This window comes from Cryptomeria japonica, chromosome 1 (genome assembly GCF_030272615.1).
Source record: "Cryptomeria japonica chromosome 1, Sugi_1.0, whole genome shotgun sequence".
NCBI classification, from domain to species: Eukaryota; Viridiplantae; Streptophyta; class Pinopsida; order Cupressales; family Cupressaceae; genus Cryptomeria; species Cryptomeria japonica.
This window is the reverse complement of record NC_081405.1, coordinates 712,315,353-712,337,898: the sequence shown is the minus strand read 5'-3', so window position 1 is coordinate 712,337,898 and position 22,546 is coordinate 712,315,353. Positions and strand designations below refer to the sequence as shown.

Genomic DNA, 22,546 nt, shown 5'->3' with positions numbered 1-22,546 from the left:
ATATTGTAACTTGGCTAACATTTATTTGTAAGAAGCTATGCATAATATTGTTTATATTCTTAATAGGGTTCAAATTATGATAAATCATATAAAGACACCTTACGAATTGTTGTATGGAAGACCACCTACTTTGAAATACTTCAAAATCTTTGGAAGCAAGTGTTATATCAAAAGAGATGAGAATGATCTTGGAAATTTTGATACTAGAGATGACGAAGGAATATTCTTGTGATATGCAATGAACATCAAGGCTTACTGATGTTACAACACAAGGTTGAGCAAGATAGTGGAGAGTAAAAATGTGAAAAAATGCAAAGCATGGAATCAAATTGTCTTGGAACCTATTTAGGAAGCTGAATTTGAGATCATACCCGCTATTGTAGAAGAAAAGACTCCTCTAAAAGAAAGCAATGAGGAGAAACTAGATGAAGAAAAAGAAGAAGACAAAAGAAGTGGAAGAAATGATTAAGACCCCAATGTATGTGTAGAAGAATCATTCAAAAGATTAGATAATGGAGACAAGAATAAAGGAGTTTAGATAAGAAGAAGTGTTACAAAGGTAAATGAGAAAACTAATTGCTATTTTCTTTCACTTATTGAACCAAAATCATATGAAGAAGCAAGCAAAGAAGAAAGTTGCGTTAAACCTATGGAAGAAGAACTAAATTAGACATAGAAGAATTAGACTTGGGAACTGGTATCTAGATCGGTGGAAAAGAATGTGATAGGACTAAAGTGGGCATTTCAAAATAAACTGAATGAACAAGGAAAGATTGGTATGTAAAGGATATTATTAGGTAGAAGGTATTGATTTTGTAGAAACTTTTGCCTTTGTTGCTAGGATGGAAGCTATTAAAATGTTTCTTGCATTTTCTACCTACAAGAACTTTAGAGTAGATGGATGTTAAGTTAGCATTTCTTCATGGAGAGTTGGAAGAAGAAGTATACATTAAACAACCAGATGGATTCATATTGTCAGAAAATATGGATATGGTTTGCATATTAAAGAAGGCATTATACAGACTTAAATAAGCACCCGGAGCATGGTATGCAAGACTAGACAAATATATGGTACAACAAAATTTCAGGAAAGGTATTATTGACAACAATCTTTATTTCAAGGTTGAAGGCATTAAGTTATTGATTTTTTTTGTCTATGTTGATGATATTATCTTTGGAGGAAGCGATAGTTTATAAAAAGATTTTGCAGAAGAAATGCAAAAAGAATTTGAGATGTCTATGTTTGGAGAAATGTCTTTTTTCCTTGGTCTTTGAGTTACTCAGTTGGATGATGGAATTTTTATTTCTCAAGCTAACTATGTTAAAGAGATGTTAACAACAAACATTAGGTTCCCACAATCCATGGGATAGAAATCAGTTGCTTCCAGAATAGACTATGTGTAATTTTTTGCATCAATGTTTCAGATCACACTCTATGATCCATCATCAGGCTGTAATAGCTAGAGAGCATGCAGAGTAAGAAATGATATCAAGAATATTAAACCTGTTATTACTCCTTTAGCTATTGGATGCAAGTTAGGAAAAGATGACGCATCTCCAAATATTGATAAAAAAAGTATAGATTGACTAGAAGACTATTGCATCTTAGCACTTATAGACCATATATTATGCAAGTTGTATGTTTGGTTAAAATATTTCAAGGTAATCCAAAGCAGACTCATGATCAAGAAAAGGATTTTTTAGGTATTTGAAAGGAACTCAAGATTTTGGCCTATGGTAAGAAAGATGTTGATTGGGATGAAAGTATTGATGACAAGAAGAGTACAAGTGGTGGAGCATTCCTTTTGGGAGACATATTGGTTTCATGGATGAGTAAGAAACAAGAATCCATATCATTGTCTACTATTGAAGTTGAATATATTACCACAACATATTGTTGTACTCAAGTTTTATGGATCAAACAGACTCTTAAGGATGTCAGAGTTGTATATGATGAAGTTATTTCTATCGTGTGTGGTAATACCGGTGCCATAAAAAATTCAAAGAATCTAGTTATGCATTCAAGGACTAAACAAATTTCAATCAATTATCATTTCTTAAGAGAAATTTGCTGAAAAAGAAGTTAGACTGGAATAAATTTCTACATCAGAGCAGGTAGTAGACATTTTTACAAAGGCTTTGGTGAAGGATACTTTTGAGTATCTTAGACAGAAGTTAGGGGTTGTTTCCCCTCCTTCTTCCAACTAGATGCATTTTTGGTGGTGCATCTTTCCACAAGGAGACTCAATGCTTATCTTTGTTATTGGATTGATGTTGTTGCTACTCTCAAGGGGAGCAGTATTGTGAGTGGTCAGTATATTTATGTTTATGTGCCCTTTGCCATTGTTGTTAAAGGGGGAGAGGGTTGTTGTGAGATTATGGGAGAGAGAGAGAGTTGGTTATATTATGAGAGAGAGTTGTTATGAGATTATGAGTTGACGACTGATAGTTTATTGGTGTTGCTATCAATGATAAAGGGGGAGATTGTTAGAAGCATGAGATTGTATGGCTGTCATTGATGTCAAACCTAGTTGTCTAGATGAATATTGGCCTGAATATGCTTTGCCAGACCTTGGTTATCTAGATAGAGTTTGATCTAGATACTCTTTTGGTGTTGGTTGTGACATCCTATATTTAGAGTGGTCTAGCAAGATTTTGGTGCTCTTTGGATATGATGATAATTGCATTGTGGTTTAGTGGATCATGTTCTTGTTAGGATAACTGATGAACAATTGAGGGGAGGGGCGAATCAGTTGTCAAAAGATTATAAAACTTTAAGATCACAAAACCTTCTACTGAAATGCATAAGCCAAATACCAGAATATCAGATATAACAATTAAGCATAAACATAAATCACAGAATAATTACCAACCATCCACAACACAAAACACCAAGATTTGTACGCAGAAAACCTAGTAAAGGGAAAAACCACAGTGGGAACTGGGAAGCCTACCCATAGTTAGATAATACTTTTGCAGCAAGTATGTGATTACAATAAGAGGGACCTGCACATGCAGGAAGACACACTGCTCATCACAAAAGGAGCCTCACTGACTACAAAGAAATCCAGACTACAATCCAAAAACATGAGTGGCTAGCATCTCCTATGCATGAGTACAGTTCCGGTTAAGATCAATACCAGAGGTCTTTGACCTCCTTCAAAAACCCAATTCGATCACCTATGATCAACAAAAACCTCAGCATATGATTACAAATTTATTTGCACACAAATACATAACCATAATCCATGACCACCAATCTACAAAGAGATCTTACATCATGGACCTAAACAATTAGGTCAGTCACCTAAAAGATAATACAATAGATCCGTTATATAATTGCACAAAATAATGATAAACCATGCCATCCTAAGACCAAAACAAAATAAACCAAACAATAAATCCAACCCATGACGCATCGAGAGCATCAACCAACACGTTACATAAACCGGTCCATAACCTAGTAGAATAATACTAGACCCAAAATAGGTTGCCATAAGCCAAATGAAACACCATGATCAACTAGAACACAAACATGATAACCATCAATATCTTGATAACCTTCTAGAAGCCGTACCAACACCGCTTATCGGATTCATCAAAAGATCTTCATCAAAGCGTTGTTGGTGAAACCCTTACCAGTGACCAAAAGGCTTACTAGAACAAATGATAGCATCAAGATCATCAAATCCCAAACCAACTGAATATGATATGCATCAGAAACACATGAATAACCAATCCACAAGTTGGACCAAACCGGAGACAAATCTCCTGATCATCATCAAAATCCAACCACTCTACCTGAAGCTGGTAGACAGTAAGACAACTAGTGTTGACATCAATGACAAAACATCAATGCAACACATAATCAATTCCTCATTGCCAACAATACCCCCCTTTGGCATTCATGGCAACACTAGATGTGAAAAACATCCAAGTGCCAAGAAATGCCAAACAAGTCTCCCCCAATGGAAGACATTCAACAAACTCTCCAAGATGATATGACAATGAAGTTCTAAACAAAGACCAAACTCTCCCTATGAATGGTATCTCCGTAAATCTCTATTTTTCACATATATCTCTCCCACTTTGACATAAATGCCAGAAATCTGACATAAACATCAAAGAAAAATCACAAAACCTCTGAACCACATAGTTGACTACTCCCCTTGAGTAGTAGCATCAACACATCAATCCAGAATGAATGATATCATTGATAAATGCATACCAGACTGATGTTAGTCATCATCACTCAAGTATTTACCGGAGGGGCAAAAAACACCAATCTATCTCTGAAGTACTCAAATGATCCCTTAGGCAAAGGTTTAGTGAAGATATCTTCAATATGCTATTTAATATTCACATAAACCAGTCTGAATTCATTTTCTTCCACCTTCTCCTTCAAAAAATTATACTTGATAGAAATGTGCTTAGTCTTAAAATGAAATACCAGATTCTTTGATATGTCAATAGCAACCGAGTTATCACAGTGAATAACTATTTTTTTATTACAATCAATCCTTATATCCTTCAACATTTTCTTCATCCATAAAACTTATGTATAGTTAGTAGCAGCAACAATATACTCAGCTTCAACAGTAGATAAAGAAGTACATGACTGTTTCTTGTTGATCCATGAAACAAGTTTCTTTCCAAGAAAGAAAGCTCCACCATATGTGCTCTTCCAGTCATCAACATCTCCAGCCCAGTCAGCATCTGAATATGCACATAGTGTAAAGTCATCATTTTTAGGATACCACAAACCATACTCAGTTGTTCCTTGCAAATACTTGAAAATCCTTTTCACCGCACTCTCATGATTCTCTGTAGGATCACTCTGATATCTTGATACAATACAAACTATGTTCATTATATGCAGTCTAGTGTGAGACAGATATAACAAACCTCCAATCATATATTTATACCTTGTAGGATTTACCGGAGCTGTTACATCTTTCTTTGTCAATTTCTCACTTGTAACCATAGGAGTACCAGCCTGTTAGAATTTTCCATACCAAATTTCTTCAACAACTCTCTAGCATACTTGGTTTGACAGATGAAAATACCTTTATCATTCTGAGTAATTTGTAAACCTAAGAAAAACTTCATCTCCCCAATCATAGACATCCCGAATTCATTCTTCATATTTTCAGAGAATTCCATACATAACTTATCCTCACCTCCAAAAATGATATCATCAACAAATACTTCAACAATCAATATGTCATCATTAGCGATCTTATAATATAAGTTACTGTCAGCATTACCTTTAGTGAAACCAAGCTTCAAAAGATATTTTTCCAATCTAGCATACCAAGCTCTAGGGGCTTGTTTCAATCCATATAACACTTTCCTTAACCTGCAAACCATGTTTTTATCATCTGAAAGTGAAAATCCATTAGGTTGCTCAATAAAAACTTCCTCTTCAATATCTCCATTAAAAAATGCACATTTCTAATAAGCCTTGTATTTGTTATGGGCAGCATAAGCAAGAAATAATCTCACAGCTTCAATCCTAGCTACCGGAGAAAAAGTCTCATCATAATCAATTCCTTCCTTCTGAGAATATCCTTTGCATACCAATCTAACCTTATTGCGTACAACTTGTCCATCTTCATTCAATTTATTCCTAGAAACCCATTTAGTTCCAATAACATTCTTATTTTTAGGTCAAGGAACTAAAGTCCATGTGTTGTTCTTTTCTATCTGATCTAATTTCTCTTCCATAGCTTTCATCCAACATTCTTGTTTACAAGCTTCAATAATTGATGCCGGTTGAACTTAAGAAATTAAACATACCTCATCAGCTGTCAACCTTCTTCTTTTCATTACTCTTTTGTTCTTGTCTCCAATAATTTGATCTTCTGAATGATTTAACCTTACATACCAAGGAGTCTTCTGACTTTCTGTTTCCCTGCTCTGATCTTCAGTTACTGTTGAATTTTCTGATACTGTCGGAGTAACTGGTTCAACATTTTGTTCTAGTACAGGTGCTACCAGTTTGTTATGATCATCTCCACTTCTGGTTCTCTCTCATAAGTACTAATTTGACCTTTGTACAACTCATCCACCTTGACATTAGCACTTTCCACAATTCTATGCAATCTCTTGTTATAACATCTATATACTTTGCTTTCATTAGAATAACCAAGAAATATCCCTTCATCACATATAGGATCAAACTTTCCAATGGAATCATCTCTTTTGATATAGCATTTACTACCAAAGATTCTAAAATACTTAACTGAAGGTGTATGACCAAACCATAACTCATAAGATGTCTTACCGGTGTCTCCTTTGATATGAACTCTGTTGAATGTGTATACCGATGTGCTCACAACTTCTCTCCAATAGATATGAGGCATATTAGATTCCATCATCATAGTTCTATCTGCATCCAAGGTAGTTATGTTATTTCTTTCCACAACACCATTCTGCTAAGGTGTCTGGGGTGTAGACAACCTTCTCCTTATCCCACGCTTCTCACAATAATTGTTAAATTCACCGGATGTGAATTCACCACCTTGATTTGACCTTAAGAATTTAATCTTCAACCCTGTCTTTGTCTCAACTTTATCTTTAAAGATCTTAAACTTTTCAAAAGCTTCAGATGTATCCCTTAGAAATGTAACCCACATCATTCTAGAATAGTCATCAATGATTAGCATAAAATACCTATCACCCTGAAAATGTTTTATTCTAGCAGGACCACATAAATCAGTATGATTAAGATCAAGAACATCATTAGATTTGTCTTGTATACTCTTAATATAAGTTCTGACTTGTTTTCCCATTTGACATTCCTTACATATTGGATTATAGGGCTTCACAATCTTAGGTATATCTCTAACAGCCTTAGATGAACTAATCTTAACAATGCAATAAAAATTCACATGACACAACCTCTTATGCCATATCTAACTCTCATCAATTTGTGCAATCAAACATGTCTTCTCACTAGAGTTCAAATGAAAGATGTTACCTTTAGTTTGTGTACTGGTTGCAATCTCGAATCCAAATCTGTTAATGATTTTACATTTTCTATCCTTAAACTATAATTGAAATCCCTTATCCACCAACTATCCTACACTCAAAATATTATGCCTTAAACCTTCAACATAATAAAAATTATCAGTATTATTCTTACCATCCAATGATATAGTTCCTCTTCCTCTGATCATGCATGCTTTGCCATCTCCAAATCTAACCAGTCCACCATCAAATTCTTGCAAAGATAAAAACTTCCTTTTATATCTAGTCATATGATGTGAACATCCACTGTCTATCATCCATTCATCCTTGTCTTCATTTTTAGCAGCAAGGGCCTTTTCCTCATTTTGAATAACAGGTACCAGAGCATCTTCCTTAATAGCCAAAAATACCCATTCCTTACCATTGCCAGATTCACTAGCTGAATCTTGTGTCGGTTCATCATCAAAATTAGTCACACCTTCCTCATCCACATAGTAACATGATTTGTCTTTGTTTCTCCTGTACTTATGCTTGTTCTGATAATCATGGTTAGGCCTAAAAGATCTTCTAGCTTTCTCTTCAAATCTTGAATTCCTCTCAATGAATCTATATGCAAAATGACCTATCTTATTACATGCAAAACATTTAAAAGGTGATTTTCCTTCATACTTACTTCCTGTCGGACCTTTAGGTACTCTTATAGAAAATAGGGCTTCAAGTTGCTCAAGATCTTCATCTTCTTTCTTCATTTCATTTAGTTCCTTCGCATATAAATCTTTCCAATCACTCTTGTCGGTTGATGATGTAGGTGCATGAAAAACAGATTCAGTCTTTGTAGCTCCTTGAGAACCAAATTCTTCAAGCTCAAAAGAAGATAAATTTCCAACCAAAGTATCCCTATTAATAGAAATGTTAGACATCGTTCTCAACTCATTAATTGTAATAGCCTTCATCTTATAAGCCAGTGGTAAAGCTCTAAAAACTTTAGAAACAATCTCATCTTCGCTCAAAGATCCACCACAACACTGAATTTCCATAACAATTTCATTAACTCTTTCCATAAAAGCAATAATCCTTTCATCTTCTTCCATCTTTAGGTTTTCATACCTCACCCAGTAACCATTAAGTTTAACAATTTTAACAGTAGGGTCACCTTCATTCAGAGCCTCCAACTTATCCCATATAGCCTTCGCAGTTGATTGGTCAGTTAATCCCATTATTTGCTGCTCATAAAGAGCGCTCAAGAGTGCTTCTCTTTCTCTACAATCATTTTCAATGTCCTTATCCAAGTTTTTTGGAGGAGGATTGCTAGATACCAGATTATGAGGAGTATATCCTTTCTCCATGATCTCCCAAATCTCTTTCCCAATACATCTCAAATGAGTCTCCATCTGAATCTTCCATACCCTTTAATTTATCGAATCAATCTTAGGGGTTTCTCTCTAGAAAAAAGATGCAGTTGAAGTTGCCATAGGATCTTCCTCAAGTGGTTAAGCTTCTGCAGAGAGGACCAAGCTCGGATACCAATTGTTAGGATAACCAGTGAACAACTGAGAGGGGTGGGGGGGTGAATCAGTTGTCAACATATTATAAAAATTTAAGCATACAAGACCTTCTACTGGAGTGCATAAACCAAATACCAGAATAGCAGATATAATAATTAAGAATAAACATAAATCACAAAAAAATTACCAACCATCCACAACACATAACACCAAGACCTATGATCGACTAAAACCTCTGCATATGATTACAAATTTATTCGCACACAGATACATAACCATAATCCATGACCACCGATCTACAAAGAGATCTTACATCATATTTATACCAACCTGAGACCTAAACAATTAGGTTGACAACCTAAAAGATAATACAATAGATCCGTTACATATCCCACAAACCAATGAAAAACCAAGTCAGCCTAAGACCAAAACAACATAAACCAAACAATAAATCCAGTTGGTGATGAATCGAGAGCATCAACCAACACGTTACATAAACCGGTCCATAACCTACTAGAATAATACCAGACCCAAAATAGGTTGCCATAATAAAAAGGAAACACCACAATCATCCGGAACACAAACATGATAACCATCAGCATCTTGATAACCTTCTAGAAGCTGCACCAACACCACTTATCAGATTCATCAAAAGATCTTCATCAAAGCACTGTCAATAAAACCCTTACCAGTGACCAAAAGGTTACTAAAACAAATGATAGCATCGAGATCATCAAATCCTGAACCAATTGAATGGGATATGCATCAAAAACACATGAATAACCAATCCAAGCCAATTCAACAAGCCAATCCAAACTAGAGACAAATCTCCTGATCATCATCAAAATCCAACCACTCTATCGGAAGCCGATAGACAACAAAACAACTAGTGTTGACATAGATGACAAAACATCAATGCAATACATAATCAATTCCTCCAAATTGCCAATAAATGTTTTAGTCCGGATATGTGTTGGACGATGTGTTAAGGTGATTATTTGGGTCTCACTTTGATTGCTGGAGATCTTCATGGAGTATTTTGCATTGAAAGTGATTATATGGTCGATTGATTGATTATATTTGTAGACACCAAAAATTGTCCCGCTTAATTAAATAAATATTTTATTTATTTAATTATTTATATCCTAAGTCTTCTATTAATTAAATAATTTATTTATTTATTTATTTAATTCATTTATCCTCTTCTAGCCCTTTCTTCATTTAAATAAATATTGTTATTTATTTAAATTATCTTTCTCCTAAATTAAATAAATATTTTATTTATTTAATTGGTCCCGCTTCTTCTATTAATTAAATAAATCTTTATTTATTTAATTAATTCATTATCTTTTTCTCTTCATGACGCATGTCATTTATCTCCGAATTTTCCTCTACCTACCCCCTTCATTATTTTATTATTTTCTCTACCTACCCTTTAATCCTAGCCGACAATTTATCTTCTCACCTCTTAATCCTATCCCTCCATTTTCGAAAGTGTCTTCTATATAACATGATATTCTCCTCCTTTCACAACCCTAGCTAGCTACCTAATACGTGTATCAAGCCTTCTTGTGATCAAGTGACTTCACAACCACAATCCATTCTTTTTTGAGCTCTTGTGCACATACAAAATCTGAGAGTAAATATGTCAAACATGATCTATCTTCATTGGTGTATGGTGAATGTTTCATTGTAGAACTAGGATTGTTTGTGGTTGAATCTTTGTGGTTTTGCAATATTTTTCATCATTATTTTTCACCATATACAATATCTACACATTATGTTTTATAATGTCCTTTGGAATATGTGTTGGCATGTGTGTATTATCAGATTGTTCATGGGATGATGTATTATGATATGTTTTTGTTCCCTCTTTCTCCTGGAGTGGACCGATCTATGTATTTTTGGTCTGGATGGCCTATTTTATGTAATGTTGTCTTAGCTCACCCTTGTTTAGGATTTCAATGTTGTACTCATATATAAAATGTGTGAAATGATGAATTGAGTATGGATAAGAAGTGAATTGTGTGAGAAGTGTATGTGAATGATTTACAATAAGATTTGAGTTTGTGTTCATGCGAAAGACATTTTAGGAAGAATTTTGAAGCTAATATATTCTACGACATAAGTGTTGTGACAATGAAGATTGTCAAATAGTTTTGCCATGTTATTGGTCACTTGATTATTGTTCAAGGATAATTTCATGACTAGGAGAATCCTTCTCAATTTTAGTTCAGCTATTTCATTTGTTGCTAATTGACAGTGGATCCTTCGCCAACAATTTGTATCTTGTCCTAAAGAAGTGTTCTTCAACTACACAGGTCCTTTGTATCTTTCCTAAGGTAGTGCACCTTAGTTCTACAAGTCCTTTAGGTGTTGGTGTTCCTTTGTTGTAAGCCTAAAAAGTTGTAAACATTGTTATTCATAGCGAGTTAGATTATCATTGTGGTTTTTCCCTATTTGGGTTTTCCATGTATATCTGGTGTTCATGTGTTTCTATTTGATGTGTTGATGGTTAAAGTGTTGATATTGAAGAATTTTATTAACAACTATTTTTGAAGTTCCAGACTGATATACCTCCCCGTCTCATTCATGTTGGGTGTTCAATGGTTTATAAGTCTCAATAAGCCTATATACTGAAAAAATGGGATGGAGCTTAGTGAATTCAATTTGTTTAAGATTGTTATGTTAATTTTCCTCTAGGATTAAAGAGAGTTGATCTCATTAATGCACAAAAGATTTGATATTATACTGCATCACATTGTTGTTGAATAATGCATTTGATGTGTGTACTTCAGAGGTTGGGTTTTTATCAAAAAGGTTTTCTTAAGGTGTATCCATGTCACTTGTATTATATGGTTGTTCTATTATTCTTATTCTTAAAAAAATAAAAAAATACATATTAAAATCTTATATTAAAATTTTCTTCAATTATATGATTTGTAACTCTCTACTTATAGAATTAACATGAAAAATACCTACATTTTATTTGATTTAATATTCAAAATCCATCTTAAGTGTATAAGTTAAGGACATGTAGACATTTTATTAATTTAATAAATTTCAATGAGGTCACATACATATACCAGAATAGTTTTAAAATGATCTAATATTTATATTTATATCTAATGTAGCAAGTGAATGCACATGTTATCTCAAGCAATATAAATCAAGTAGTAGACAACATAATAGTAACTCTAGGTAGTCAACACTATTTCATCAAATGCCTAAAATACACAACATTGTATTGGAGATTGTTGTTGATATGCTACAAATATGTTCTTTAATGATATTTGAGAGATGTGTTGTCATTGATGTCACCATATTTCTCTATCTATGACTATGTTGCAGTGAGTTCAGTGAGTTGGTTTGTTCAGCATGTTGATGATCAGTGTTTGTGGATTAAAGGGTTTTGAGATGGTTATGTGTAGATGATTTAGTGCAATTTTTCAGGGATCCACATGATGATTTGAGTGAGTTATGGTTATCTGAGTTGTGGCTGGTTTTCCTATAATTCAGTGATGGCTGAGTGTTCAGTATTTTGATTTGCATTTCTTCGCATTGTAATAGTTTGATTTGCAGATTTGGAGAAGTGCTTGGGATGTTCATGTGTGTATTCAATTCAAATGTTTTGTGGTATGGTGCTTTGCAATTGATTTTTCCAGGGTGACAGTCATTGTAGTTAGTGTTCCTAAAGTTCGCTATAATGATGACGTGATTCTAGTAATTTGAGTTGTTGGGGATGTTGCATGTTGGAATCAAGGAATATTGAGAGGGGGGGTGAATTAGTGTTTTGCAATTTTTAACCTTCTTAATATGTCCTTTAAACCACTTAATGAAAATGAATAAAAGTAAAGTGCATAAACATAAAGCAAATAACCACAACACCACAACACCAAGATTTTTATGTGGAAATCCGGTTAAGGGAAAAACCACGGTGGGATCGAGACCCATAATATCAATATACTTTGCAGAAGTATAAAATAATTACATAAGGGGAATGCACATGCATTCAGATACACTGCCTAGAGCTCACTGCTCAAATTACAATAAGGGCTACAACCCTGGAAGGCACACTACCTTACAAATGATTACAAATAATAATTGGAATATATGAATTGATAAACAACATCTACAAATGCCAAAAACTGTTTCGGTTAAGCACCAAATATTCTATCTTACTCTGCTCTACTATACTGCTCTGTTCTACTATTCTTCAATATACCAGAGCACAAATCTTTCATTTGCGCACGTGACATTGTGTACAATCGTTCATACAAAATTTCCACACAATCACCTATCTCAAAAATGATCATATAAATCACTCTTATATATCCTCAACACCAATTTAATCTTCTTCGTGTCGGCCCAAAAATGCATAACACACAAAATGAAACGTGTACACCAATTTGACTAAATTCGATCTCCAATGCATACATGGACCAAATTTTTTTATCCACATGCTTTCCACATGTCAGATTAACATCCTTGAACACAAAATAATCACCAAATTACTTTTCAAGATCTGCACAATGAATATCCACACGTTACTGCTAATGAACACTATTCTAACCAAAAACTTGTATACCGAAGCTTCCAACTCACTCAAAACTTAACATTGAAGGCCACAAACCTGTAATAAGGTAGATTACACATCCACAATACTTCTCTAAGATCCACAACACCAAATACGCAACATAAATGAATTTCCAACCAAAACAGTGTACATTACCAGATACACTGTTCTATCTCACCAAACCTCACTAGACCTCAATCTTTCTTTCGATATGAATGAATCATGAATTAGGGATTGAATATATGACTCTAGTTTCTATCAATGACAATATCCAAACAAAAATGCAGTGTCTCTTGCCAATAATTGCGGTGGTAATTCATGATGCTTGTGGATGTTTCTAGATCATGTGCCTTTTGTGTTGCTGGTTTGCATTGATTGTTGTGCGCGTAATTGATAATTCTCTTTTGTTTGGTGGTGTTCTTAATTGTTTTGGCTGACTAGATGCTTGTAGCATGTGGTTGATGTTTGATGCATAATTATTGGAGGTGTTTCACATTCGTGGCATGTGATATGGGTCTGTGCTATGTCTTGGCCAACATTTCTTGGTCCACATATGCTATTTTAGCATGTATGGTTATATTTTTTTAATCAGGCGATATGTATTGAGCCGACCTTGTTGATCCTTTCAAGATTGATGTCATGTATAAATAAATGTAACTTCTTTGTAATTGTAAGTTTTGTGGATGAGTATATGTGCGGATAATGTATTGATCTTTCAAAGGTAGAGAAGAAGTGTGAAGAGTGAAGAAAGAAGTTGATTTGTGCTTAACCGGAATTGTAACCAGGCATTAGGAGATGCTATTCTATCAGTTCATGATCTTCCAGACGTGATCTGAATTTGTTTGTAAGCCAGTGAGTCTTCCCAGGGTTGTAGCCCTTTATATATTTTGAGTAGTGAGCTCTAGGCAATGTGCCTCAATGCATGTGCATTTCCCAATGTAATATTTCATATACTTCTAATAGAGTATCATCATATTGTGGGTAGGTTCCCACCATGGCTTTTCCCTTGACCGGGTTTTCCACGTCAAAAATCTTGGTGTTATGTGTGTTCATGTTGTGTTGTTGATTTATGCTTTCATGGTTACTTATCAGATTTGAGATTTAGTTTAACTTATGTGAGTTTGTGAGACAACTGATTCACTCCCCATCCCCACATCTCTCAGTTGTTTTCCCAAAATCAGACCTATTTCATCACATTGTTGATCACTAATCTATTAAATTCCTAAAATATGCCAATATGTAATGATATTGAATGATGCTATATCTTGTAATAGAACTCATTGTAAAGTGTTTAGAATGAATTGACACCTCATCATGGAATCCATGGAATTTTGGAAGGATGAAGATAAAACACTAGCACACTTATCTTTAGAGGAATATAGGTTAAGTACACGTATCGTATTTATTCATTATTCCACTTAAGAAATTATTATATTATTTTATTGTAATAGTATTAAATTATTATTATATTATGATATTATAATCAACATTAAATTATTATTATTAAGATATAGTTATATTATTATATTTTAATATATTCTTATTTTAATATTTTTTATATTTCCATTAAACTCTTTATAGAAGTAAAAAAACTTTTAGTGTTAAATTATTATTATTTTATTATTATATTTTTATATTTCTATTGAACTCTTACCAAAGCAAAAAATCTATTAAGACTACATTATATATATATATATATATATATATATATATATATATATATATATATATATATATATATATATATATATATATATATTAATAATGCCTGGTAAACATTTTAACGTGACCGACAACGTTGGCATGACATGCCCTCTGGCTCCACGTGAAACACTTTTGATCGAGAGCTATGAACTGGTGAGGCCACAATCAGGGGACCTCATCCCCACACTTCACTTGTCCAAACCCGTGAGCACAATGACCCAACAAAGACATAAGGCCCATGAGAACAATGGCTCAACAGGGGTTTGAACCTTGGTGGCCACTGTTAGAGTATTCAGGTATTTACTTGATTAATTAAACAATATTTGTTTAATTATTTAAGTTCTCTTTATCTCTTTTACACTTAAGCTAACTTTAGGTGCATATAATTAATTATTTTAATTAATTATTATGTGCAAACCTAGGTTTTCCCTTTTAGGGTTTCTTGACCTATTAAAGGTTGAGTTCTTTCTTTTCATTGTATGAAGAAGGATTATTATTGACAATACATTTTGGAGATTATTGAGCTCTCTCTTTTGGAGCATATTTTTCTTGTGTTTTTGTTCCTTCTGTGATTTGCTTCCTTGCTTCTCCTTGTAACAGGTTTTTCAGCTTGCAGAGATCATTTGGGCTCCTGTGGTGTTGTATTTTCTCAACTCTTTTAGCCGCTTCACAAACAAAGTGTTTTAACCACGACACTACATGTTCGAAGACTATTATTATTATATTATCATATCATTATTTTTATTTTTTATTCCTTATCCTTATTAATTAATAATATTATCATTTTAGGGTGGGTAAGGATCCAGGATGGATCAAACAACATTGTTGAAGCCCTAACTCTTTTAGTTGGTGTGAGATTGATAGTTTCAGAACACATCCAAAAATTTTTAATTGAGGGAGACTCAATGAATATTATCCTTGTGCTCAATGGTTTCCATGCCTCGAATTGGAGAATAAATTATATTATTCACAAAATTGGTGTAAGGAAACTTGCAACCAACTTTATGACAATTTCCACATAACCCATTTAATATTTCAATCAAATCAACACATAGAATCCATTTGCATAGAATAGACAACATACCCATGAAAATGCGACACAAGATATATCCTGGGAAAACTCAGCCTCCAAAAGCATCATCCACCATGTATTATCAACAATGTGTCCATTACAATACAACTATGAAAAGCCTTCGAAAACCCAACCATAACCAAGCACTCCATGTGACCAAGCATGAATCCACACATCCCATGCCATGCTTCCTCCTTCATAAATGCTAACCTGGCTAACTGACCAACCCAAACAACTACCCTTGTGGTTGCTTTTATAAACACAAGCTCCCACAAAACTACCAAGTGGTATTACATCAAAACCATGTGCCCAAAACCATGTGATGATAAAATATAATATTTTTCCTTCCTACCCTTGACCCACATTTAATATTGGGTACTTCATCACAATTACATACCCTAATATTAAATAAATACGATATAATAATACCAATGTGTCAATACAACTCATTAATTGGTTACAAGAATATTCCAAGGGAATCTCTAAATGTTGCACGCCCATCTAGGTGCTCCTAGGTGCAACAATACAATATGATATTACAATATAATTCCATGTCAACCTCACACAATAATAAAATAATATAATAATGAAACATTATTATGCAAGGTGTACAACACCATTTTCCCAACAATTAGGTCTGCTCTTCATCAGATTCAAAATAATCAGATTATGCATTGCTTCAAAGAGACCAATCTGGTTGTTGATTTTCTTGCCAATCTGGGATGTGGCATTCTGGAAGGGGAGATAATTGTTTCTCATAAGGATCTTTACCAACATGTTGAGCTTAACAAGAAAGTTGAGGTGGATTAGACGCCTTGAAATTGTTTTTTACTAAGCATGTTTCTGTTTTGTAGCTATTTTTCTTCATGTTGGGATTGTGTGATGATGTTGGTGGTTGTCCTCATTTTTAATTATTCATTTAATAATATTCTCATTTCATGCACTTCATGGATTTATGTGATGTTTTTGGCGACCCTCTTCATTTCTCACTTTGAGGAGCGGGTTTTTAAAAAAAAGTTGTACTCTTTTTTTTCTCATCTTGACACCTCCTAGGTTCCAAGTGCGTCTCTTCAGTCGAGCTGCAGAAGGAAAAAATGGATTTTGTCCTTGTTAAGGATTTATTCCTTCATTTTGGGATAGTTGGCAAGCTCACAATTCATCCTTTGTTGCCAATTTTTGCACTGCTCATGCCAAGTACTTTTTATTCCTTCTCCATAAATTTGTTGGGACAAATTTTAGGGTGGGCATATTTAATCCATCTAAAACATGGGTAGTTCACTCATGCTTCTTTCTCAAACTATCATGTCCACATGTGTTTCTTGATTTTAAATCTCATTTCTCATGTGTTATGATTTGCTTATATGGTCTCTTGGGAGTAGTTTTTTCACATGGTGCTTCTTCTATTTTCCAGTCACGGGCTTCAGAATTTGCCTCAGGGGCAACTATTTGGACATGTGATTTCAAGGGAATGTTCCCATATTTTCCCTATCATATGCTTTTTCTATCCCTTGTACAAGTGTTCAGTATAAATTATCCTTTGTACTTGGCCTGAATTAGATGTTGGCTAATCTCAATCTTCTCCTTGTTGATTCCACCTCATGGTTTGCTACAGTCATAATGGACATGATGTTCTGTTGACTTCACTAAACTTCTAGTTAGTGCATTTGTTCATCCTTCTCTATATTCATGGGATGAGTTAATTCTAGATCTTCTCAAGCAAAATTTGTTTATGGGCTCTCAATGGATTGGGGGCTTCATTAATAGGGATGAACTTCTCTTTGAATCTATGCCATTGTCAGTTTTTACCTCTATTAGGAATGGTTTTTCCTTCCCATCTCCTATTCCTTTCTTATCTTGGCTACATTTTCATCATGCTGCCATTCTAGAACCATTGTTTTAATTGTATATGTTGAAAGTGTTTGCAATTTGGGAATTATTCCAACATTCTATTGTTGATCATCATAGATTGCCCTCTTCATTTTTTGTTCCTAATGATCTTGCCTCTACAGATGGCAGTTCCACTAGTGGTTAATTGGTTCTTGGGCTCTATTTTTTTTAGTTTTTTGACTCTTTTGGTATCCTCGATTGAAATCTTCTAGTAGTTTTGTGGAATTCGAGCTACATCTTTTTAGATTTTTGGTTCACATGGTATATCTTGTAGTGGATTTCAATAAACTTCCTTCCAACATTTTGGTGTGTTTGGTCTATCCTATTGGTGTGCCTTCTTCTTAGGAGATTCTTAATTTGGGTATACACCTCGTCTCAACATCACATAGATAACTTGGTTCGTGTTTTGCCATGTAGCTGAAGTTTTTATTTGAAGAGTTTGATGTTGTTGAGATGTTTTTGCAGAGAATATTCTTCTCTTTGACATTGTGATATTATGGCTTCTCTTTTTCTATCTATCTCTATTTTGTCGAGGCTTTTTGTGATATTAACAATGTCACTCTTTTCTAGGGCTATACTTGATATTGTACAAATTCCTTATGTGTATTGTTTATTCTGGGCCTTCTTCTCATTTGGTGGGAGTATTTTCTCCCCTCCAATGAACTTATGTTCACTATTGTAATTTTCTTTTTTTATTAAATATTAATATATAATATAGGCTTCGGCCTTTTACCCAAAAAATATTAGATGGCTAAAGATAATTATGAAGTTAATGGTTTACATGACGAAGATAGCGAGAACTGATTATTAGTTAAACTAAGAGTGAGTAGTAGTCGAGAGGTGGTTTTATATTACCATTAAACTCTTTACAAAAGTAAAAAAGCTTTTAGTACCAAATTATTATTATATTATTATATTTCTATTAAACTCTTAACCAAAGTAAACAATCTATTGAGACTACATTATTATTATGTTATCATATCATTAATTTTTTATTTATTAATTAATAATGATAATATTAGATTGATATTATTACGAAGTTAACTGATTGTTGAAGATAGAGAGAATTGATTGATCATTAAACTAAGAGAGAGTGGTAGTTGAGAGGTGGGAATGACGACATAATTAGCATTAAAAAATAAAATAAATATTAAAAAGAGATTGCTTTTTGATTTTCATGCATTCAAGTGTCATAAACAAGTCAAATTAAATGTTCCTAGTTTTTATTGATAGACGTTTTTGCATCCATATGTGAGTATAATATACGTGCTCAATGTAATTATTTAAAATCAAATCATATATATGTGTGTGTGTGGGGGGGGGGTGATGTTTATTTAAGTAAACTAGTGGTATTAGTAAAGACACATAACAACATTCAGGAAATGCAAAATTAACATCTAGTGTTTACAAATGGTTGTTTTTAGAGTATAAAAAAATGGATATATCAAATCAAATTTATTATTAAATATAGGTACATAAATTAATTTGTAAATGTGGACTTGGTTGCAGGGAATGGAACCTTTCTTATCCATGGAAGGTCTACATCAGTTGGATATTTTTATTTGTGTGTTGGCCATTACTCATATAATATTTTGTGTTACAACGATGCTTCTAGGATATATAAAGGTTAGTTGATATATCTTATTATAAAGGATTTCTTGGTAAGATAGATAAAATGATGCATTTTCCTATTATAAATGAAATATAGATAGCCATAATCATTATATTATCAATCTATCTATGTTACTATATATTCATATTAATTCATTTGATTTTATAAAATTATTTTTAATTATAGATTCGTAGTTGGAAGCATTGGGAATTTAAGATCACAAATAAGCGAAAGGAAGATGAGATGAAGATGAAACAAGGAGATTTGAACCAAAGTCAACTTGAAACCTCAGAAAAGAGTGAGTAATTTTTTTATTCTTATTCTTAATGCACATAACATACTAATTTATGGGTAGATACGTTTATTCATGTTCTATGTTATTACTTTTAAGATAGATAAATCAAAATCATTGTTTGATAGAAATATTTGTCCCATCAAATAATATAATCATTTTTCAATAATAGAATAATATTCAATGATAATTAAAATTAATATTATGTCAAGTTCAAAATAGAGTGAAATGTGTTATTATTGTTTGTCAATACAGCTAAGAAAAAAAAATTCATTCATGTTATTCATCACGCTTTTATCAAGAAGCATGCTCCATACGAAATGTCACTCGTTATGAGTTGGGTGGTATGTATGCTCATCTTATTGTATTGTATAAATTTATTTTTACCCAGATTTAAATGCATTTCTAGTTTCTAAATAAAAATTATAAATTGCAAAATCAATTTGACTATATCTAAGATGCTAGCAAGAACTACCATAATTATATTTTGAGCACACACAATATGTCAGAATTAGAATGAATGTTGTCTCTCCTTATTTTATAACATGTACTTACGTATAAATTATCTAAATAAGGAATATTATAAGAAGGCAAAGATGAGACAATTTATCTTCCAATAATTATGAAAGTGGTAAGAAATAATAAGTGTGGAATTCTTTACAAATTATATAAGAATTTTCTTAGGAGAGGAATGATGTGATAATATAGATATGAGGATGATGGAATGTGAAAAAGGTTGTGGATCATAGAAGTGATTTATGGAGACCTATAAGGTATTGGAATGAATTTGTCTAATATTGATTCTTCCCTAAATATGCCATTACTTTTATGTTAATAAGAGATTAATATTTCAATGGGAGTATTCTAATAATACTTCTCTTAGTTATACATATGGAAACACACACATATTCCACCTTAATGTATTTGCCTTTCTACAATTTGAAGGAAATAATTAAGTACACAATTTGAAGGAAATAATCAAATATTTCTCATTCCAACAGTGCATTCCATGAGTACATTACAATATCTATCTAAGGACAAGAAGGATTTGGATTATATCAAATGATGAATATTTGAGTTTTATTTTAGCATACAAAGGACTATAATTCCATTCTATTTTATGTCACATTATTAATAGCGTATGTAATTGGAGCAAGGAGAAGATCACATTTTACATTACTTAACACTTCATTATACTTAATATAGCTTCAAACAATTATCTACTATAAAAAATAGTTTTTCCATCTCAAGGAGATTATAGGTAAAAAATTGGGCACTTAGTTCTCTTTCCACACTATTATTTCCCTCTTAAATATAACTTATTTTGGTTATATGAAGCACTTTCCATTTTGTATTGGTTCTTAATTTCTAGTAGTAGTCTCATCATTTATTAGAGTAGGTTGGTCCTAGTATATAATTGATAGATAACAAAACCAAAATGGGACTAAATTGGAAAACACTAACTCATTGGAGAATCATCTAAAGTCCCTACAAGATGAAGGTATGTAGTCATTTCTCTTAATTATACTTTACTCTCTTCAGTTCTTTCATTTTCTATCTTATTTTTGGTTCCTTTATTATCTCGATTTCTCTTTGTTTTTAAGTTGTAGTTGTGTTGTTTTGGTGTTCTTATTTCTTTTTTATAGTATATCTTTTTCCAATTATCTCTCGTACAATGGTTGGAACCCTTTCAAAAGTCTCTTTTATACCATATATCAAAATATTACCTACTTTACACTCTTTATGTTATGTTTCTACACCTATTTTGGTGTTCACCCCTCTACTTATGTTTTAATTGTCACTTAGCTTAAATTTGTTATCTTATAATAATCAACCCAAAAAATATCTTGTTCCTTCCCTTGATATTTGGTGGCCTAGTGTCTACAAGACACTAGCTTTTTCAATTACTCGTGCCCAACATTAATTTTGATTGTTTAATCAAACCAATCATTGGAAACCTAATCCTAATTATTTCTTAGTATATTTTATAATATTTACCTAGCTCAATATCTTCATTAAAACTTATTATTACACCCAAAAAAGAGGACAACACATCAAACATGGAGTTGACTTGCACTCCTCATAAAAAAGGACACCCAAACCATCTTTAGGGCACAATAAAATGACCCAACAAGGGTTTTGAAGAATACCCCATTAGGGGTCAGAGACCAAGTACCCACATTAGACAAAGCCAACACACCATGGGAAGAGGAGGTACCACCAACACTGACCACAACCCTGATTCTACCTAACACAATAGCTCCTCCAACCAAGACTCCAATTCTCTATTCATGTAGAAGAAAAATCCCACAGAGAAGGTTCCAACAAAGGGAAAAGAGTTGGCCAAACGATAAAACATAGAAAAAATCCATCGCCATCATCATCTTCATCCTTAGAGCTGATTCTCTCACCCTCGAAAATCAACACTCTCCTAATCCCTCCCACACTCCCTTTCTTGCTCATCATCACTTTCATTCAAAAACATAACAAATATGTTTACCAACATGCTTTCATTGACTTAGATTGGGTAGGTGATGTTAATGGTTGGATTCCCACACTGAAGTAGTCACCGGTTAGGAGGGACCTCAAAGAGATCAATTCAGACTGGTCAACAAGAGTAAACACAATGAAAACATAAAGATATGATGGAGGCAATGCAGAACAGATTGAATTATTTCATAAAAACTAATTACAAACAACCAGTATCAACTGGGTTACAAAAATCGGCTCATAAGCCTGCTAAAACATGCTCAATGTACATAATAGGTCACAATTTGGACCTCAAATCTGAAGATCTAACTTATACACTTAGTCTAGCTACTTTATTACATTCTAATGCATAATTACAATGATTTATACGATCCAAGGGGATCCGGTCAACCCAAAAAGGGATCAAAACTCGAAGAACAAGACCTACCATGTAAAA

At 33.2% G+C, this 22,546-nt stretch overlaps 1 protein-coding gene across 1 annotated transcript in view; it reads left to right on the top strand.

Annotated features, from left to right (window-relative positions):
* LOC131050378 (MLO-like protein 1) overlaps nucleotides 1-22,546 on the top strand; it is a 77,685-nt gene that overhangs the window by 36,579 nt on the left and 18,560 nt on the right. The window contains exons 4-6 of the mRNA XM_057984539.2: nucleotides 19,226-19,342; nucleotides 19,515-19,626; nucleotides 19,876-19,964. Coding sequence (XP_057840522.2) covers nucleotides 19,226-19,342; nucleotides 19,515-19,626; nucleotides 19,876-19,964 — 318 coding nt within the window. The remainder of the gene's footprint in view (nucleotides 1-19,225; nucleotides 19,343-19,514; nucleotides 19,627-19,875; nucleotides 19,965-22,546) is intronic.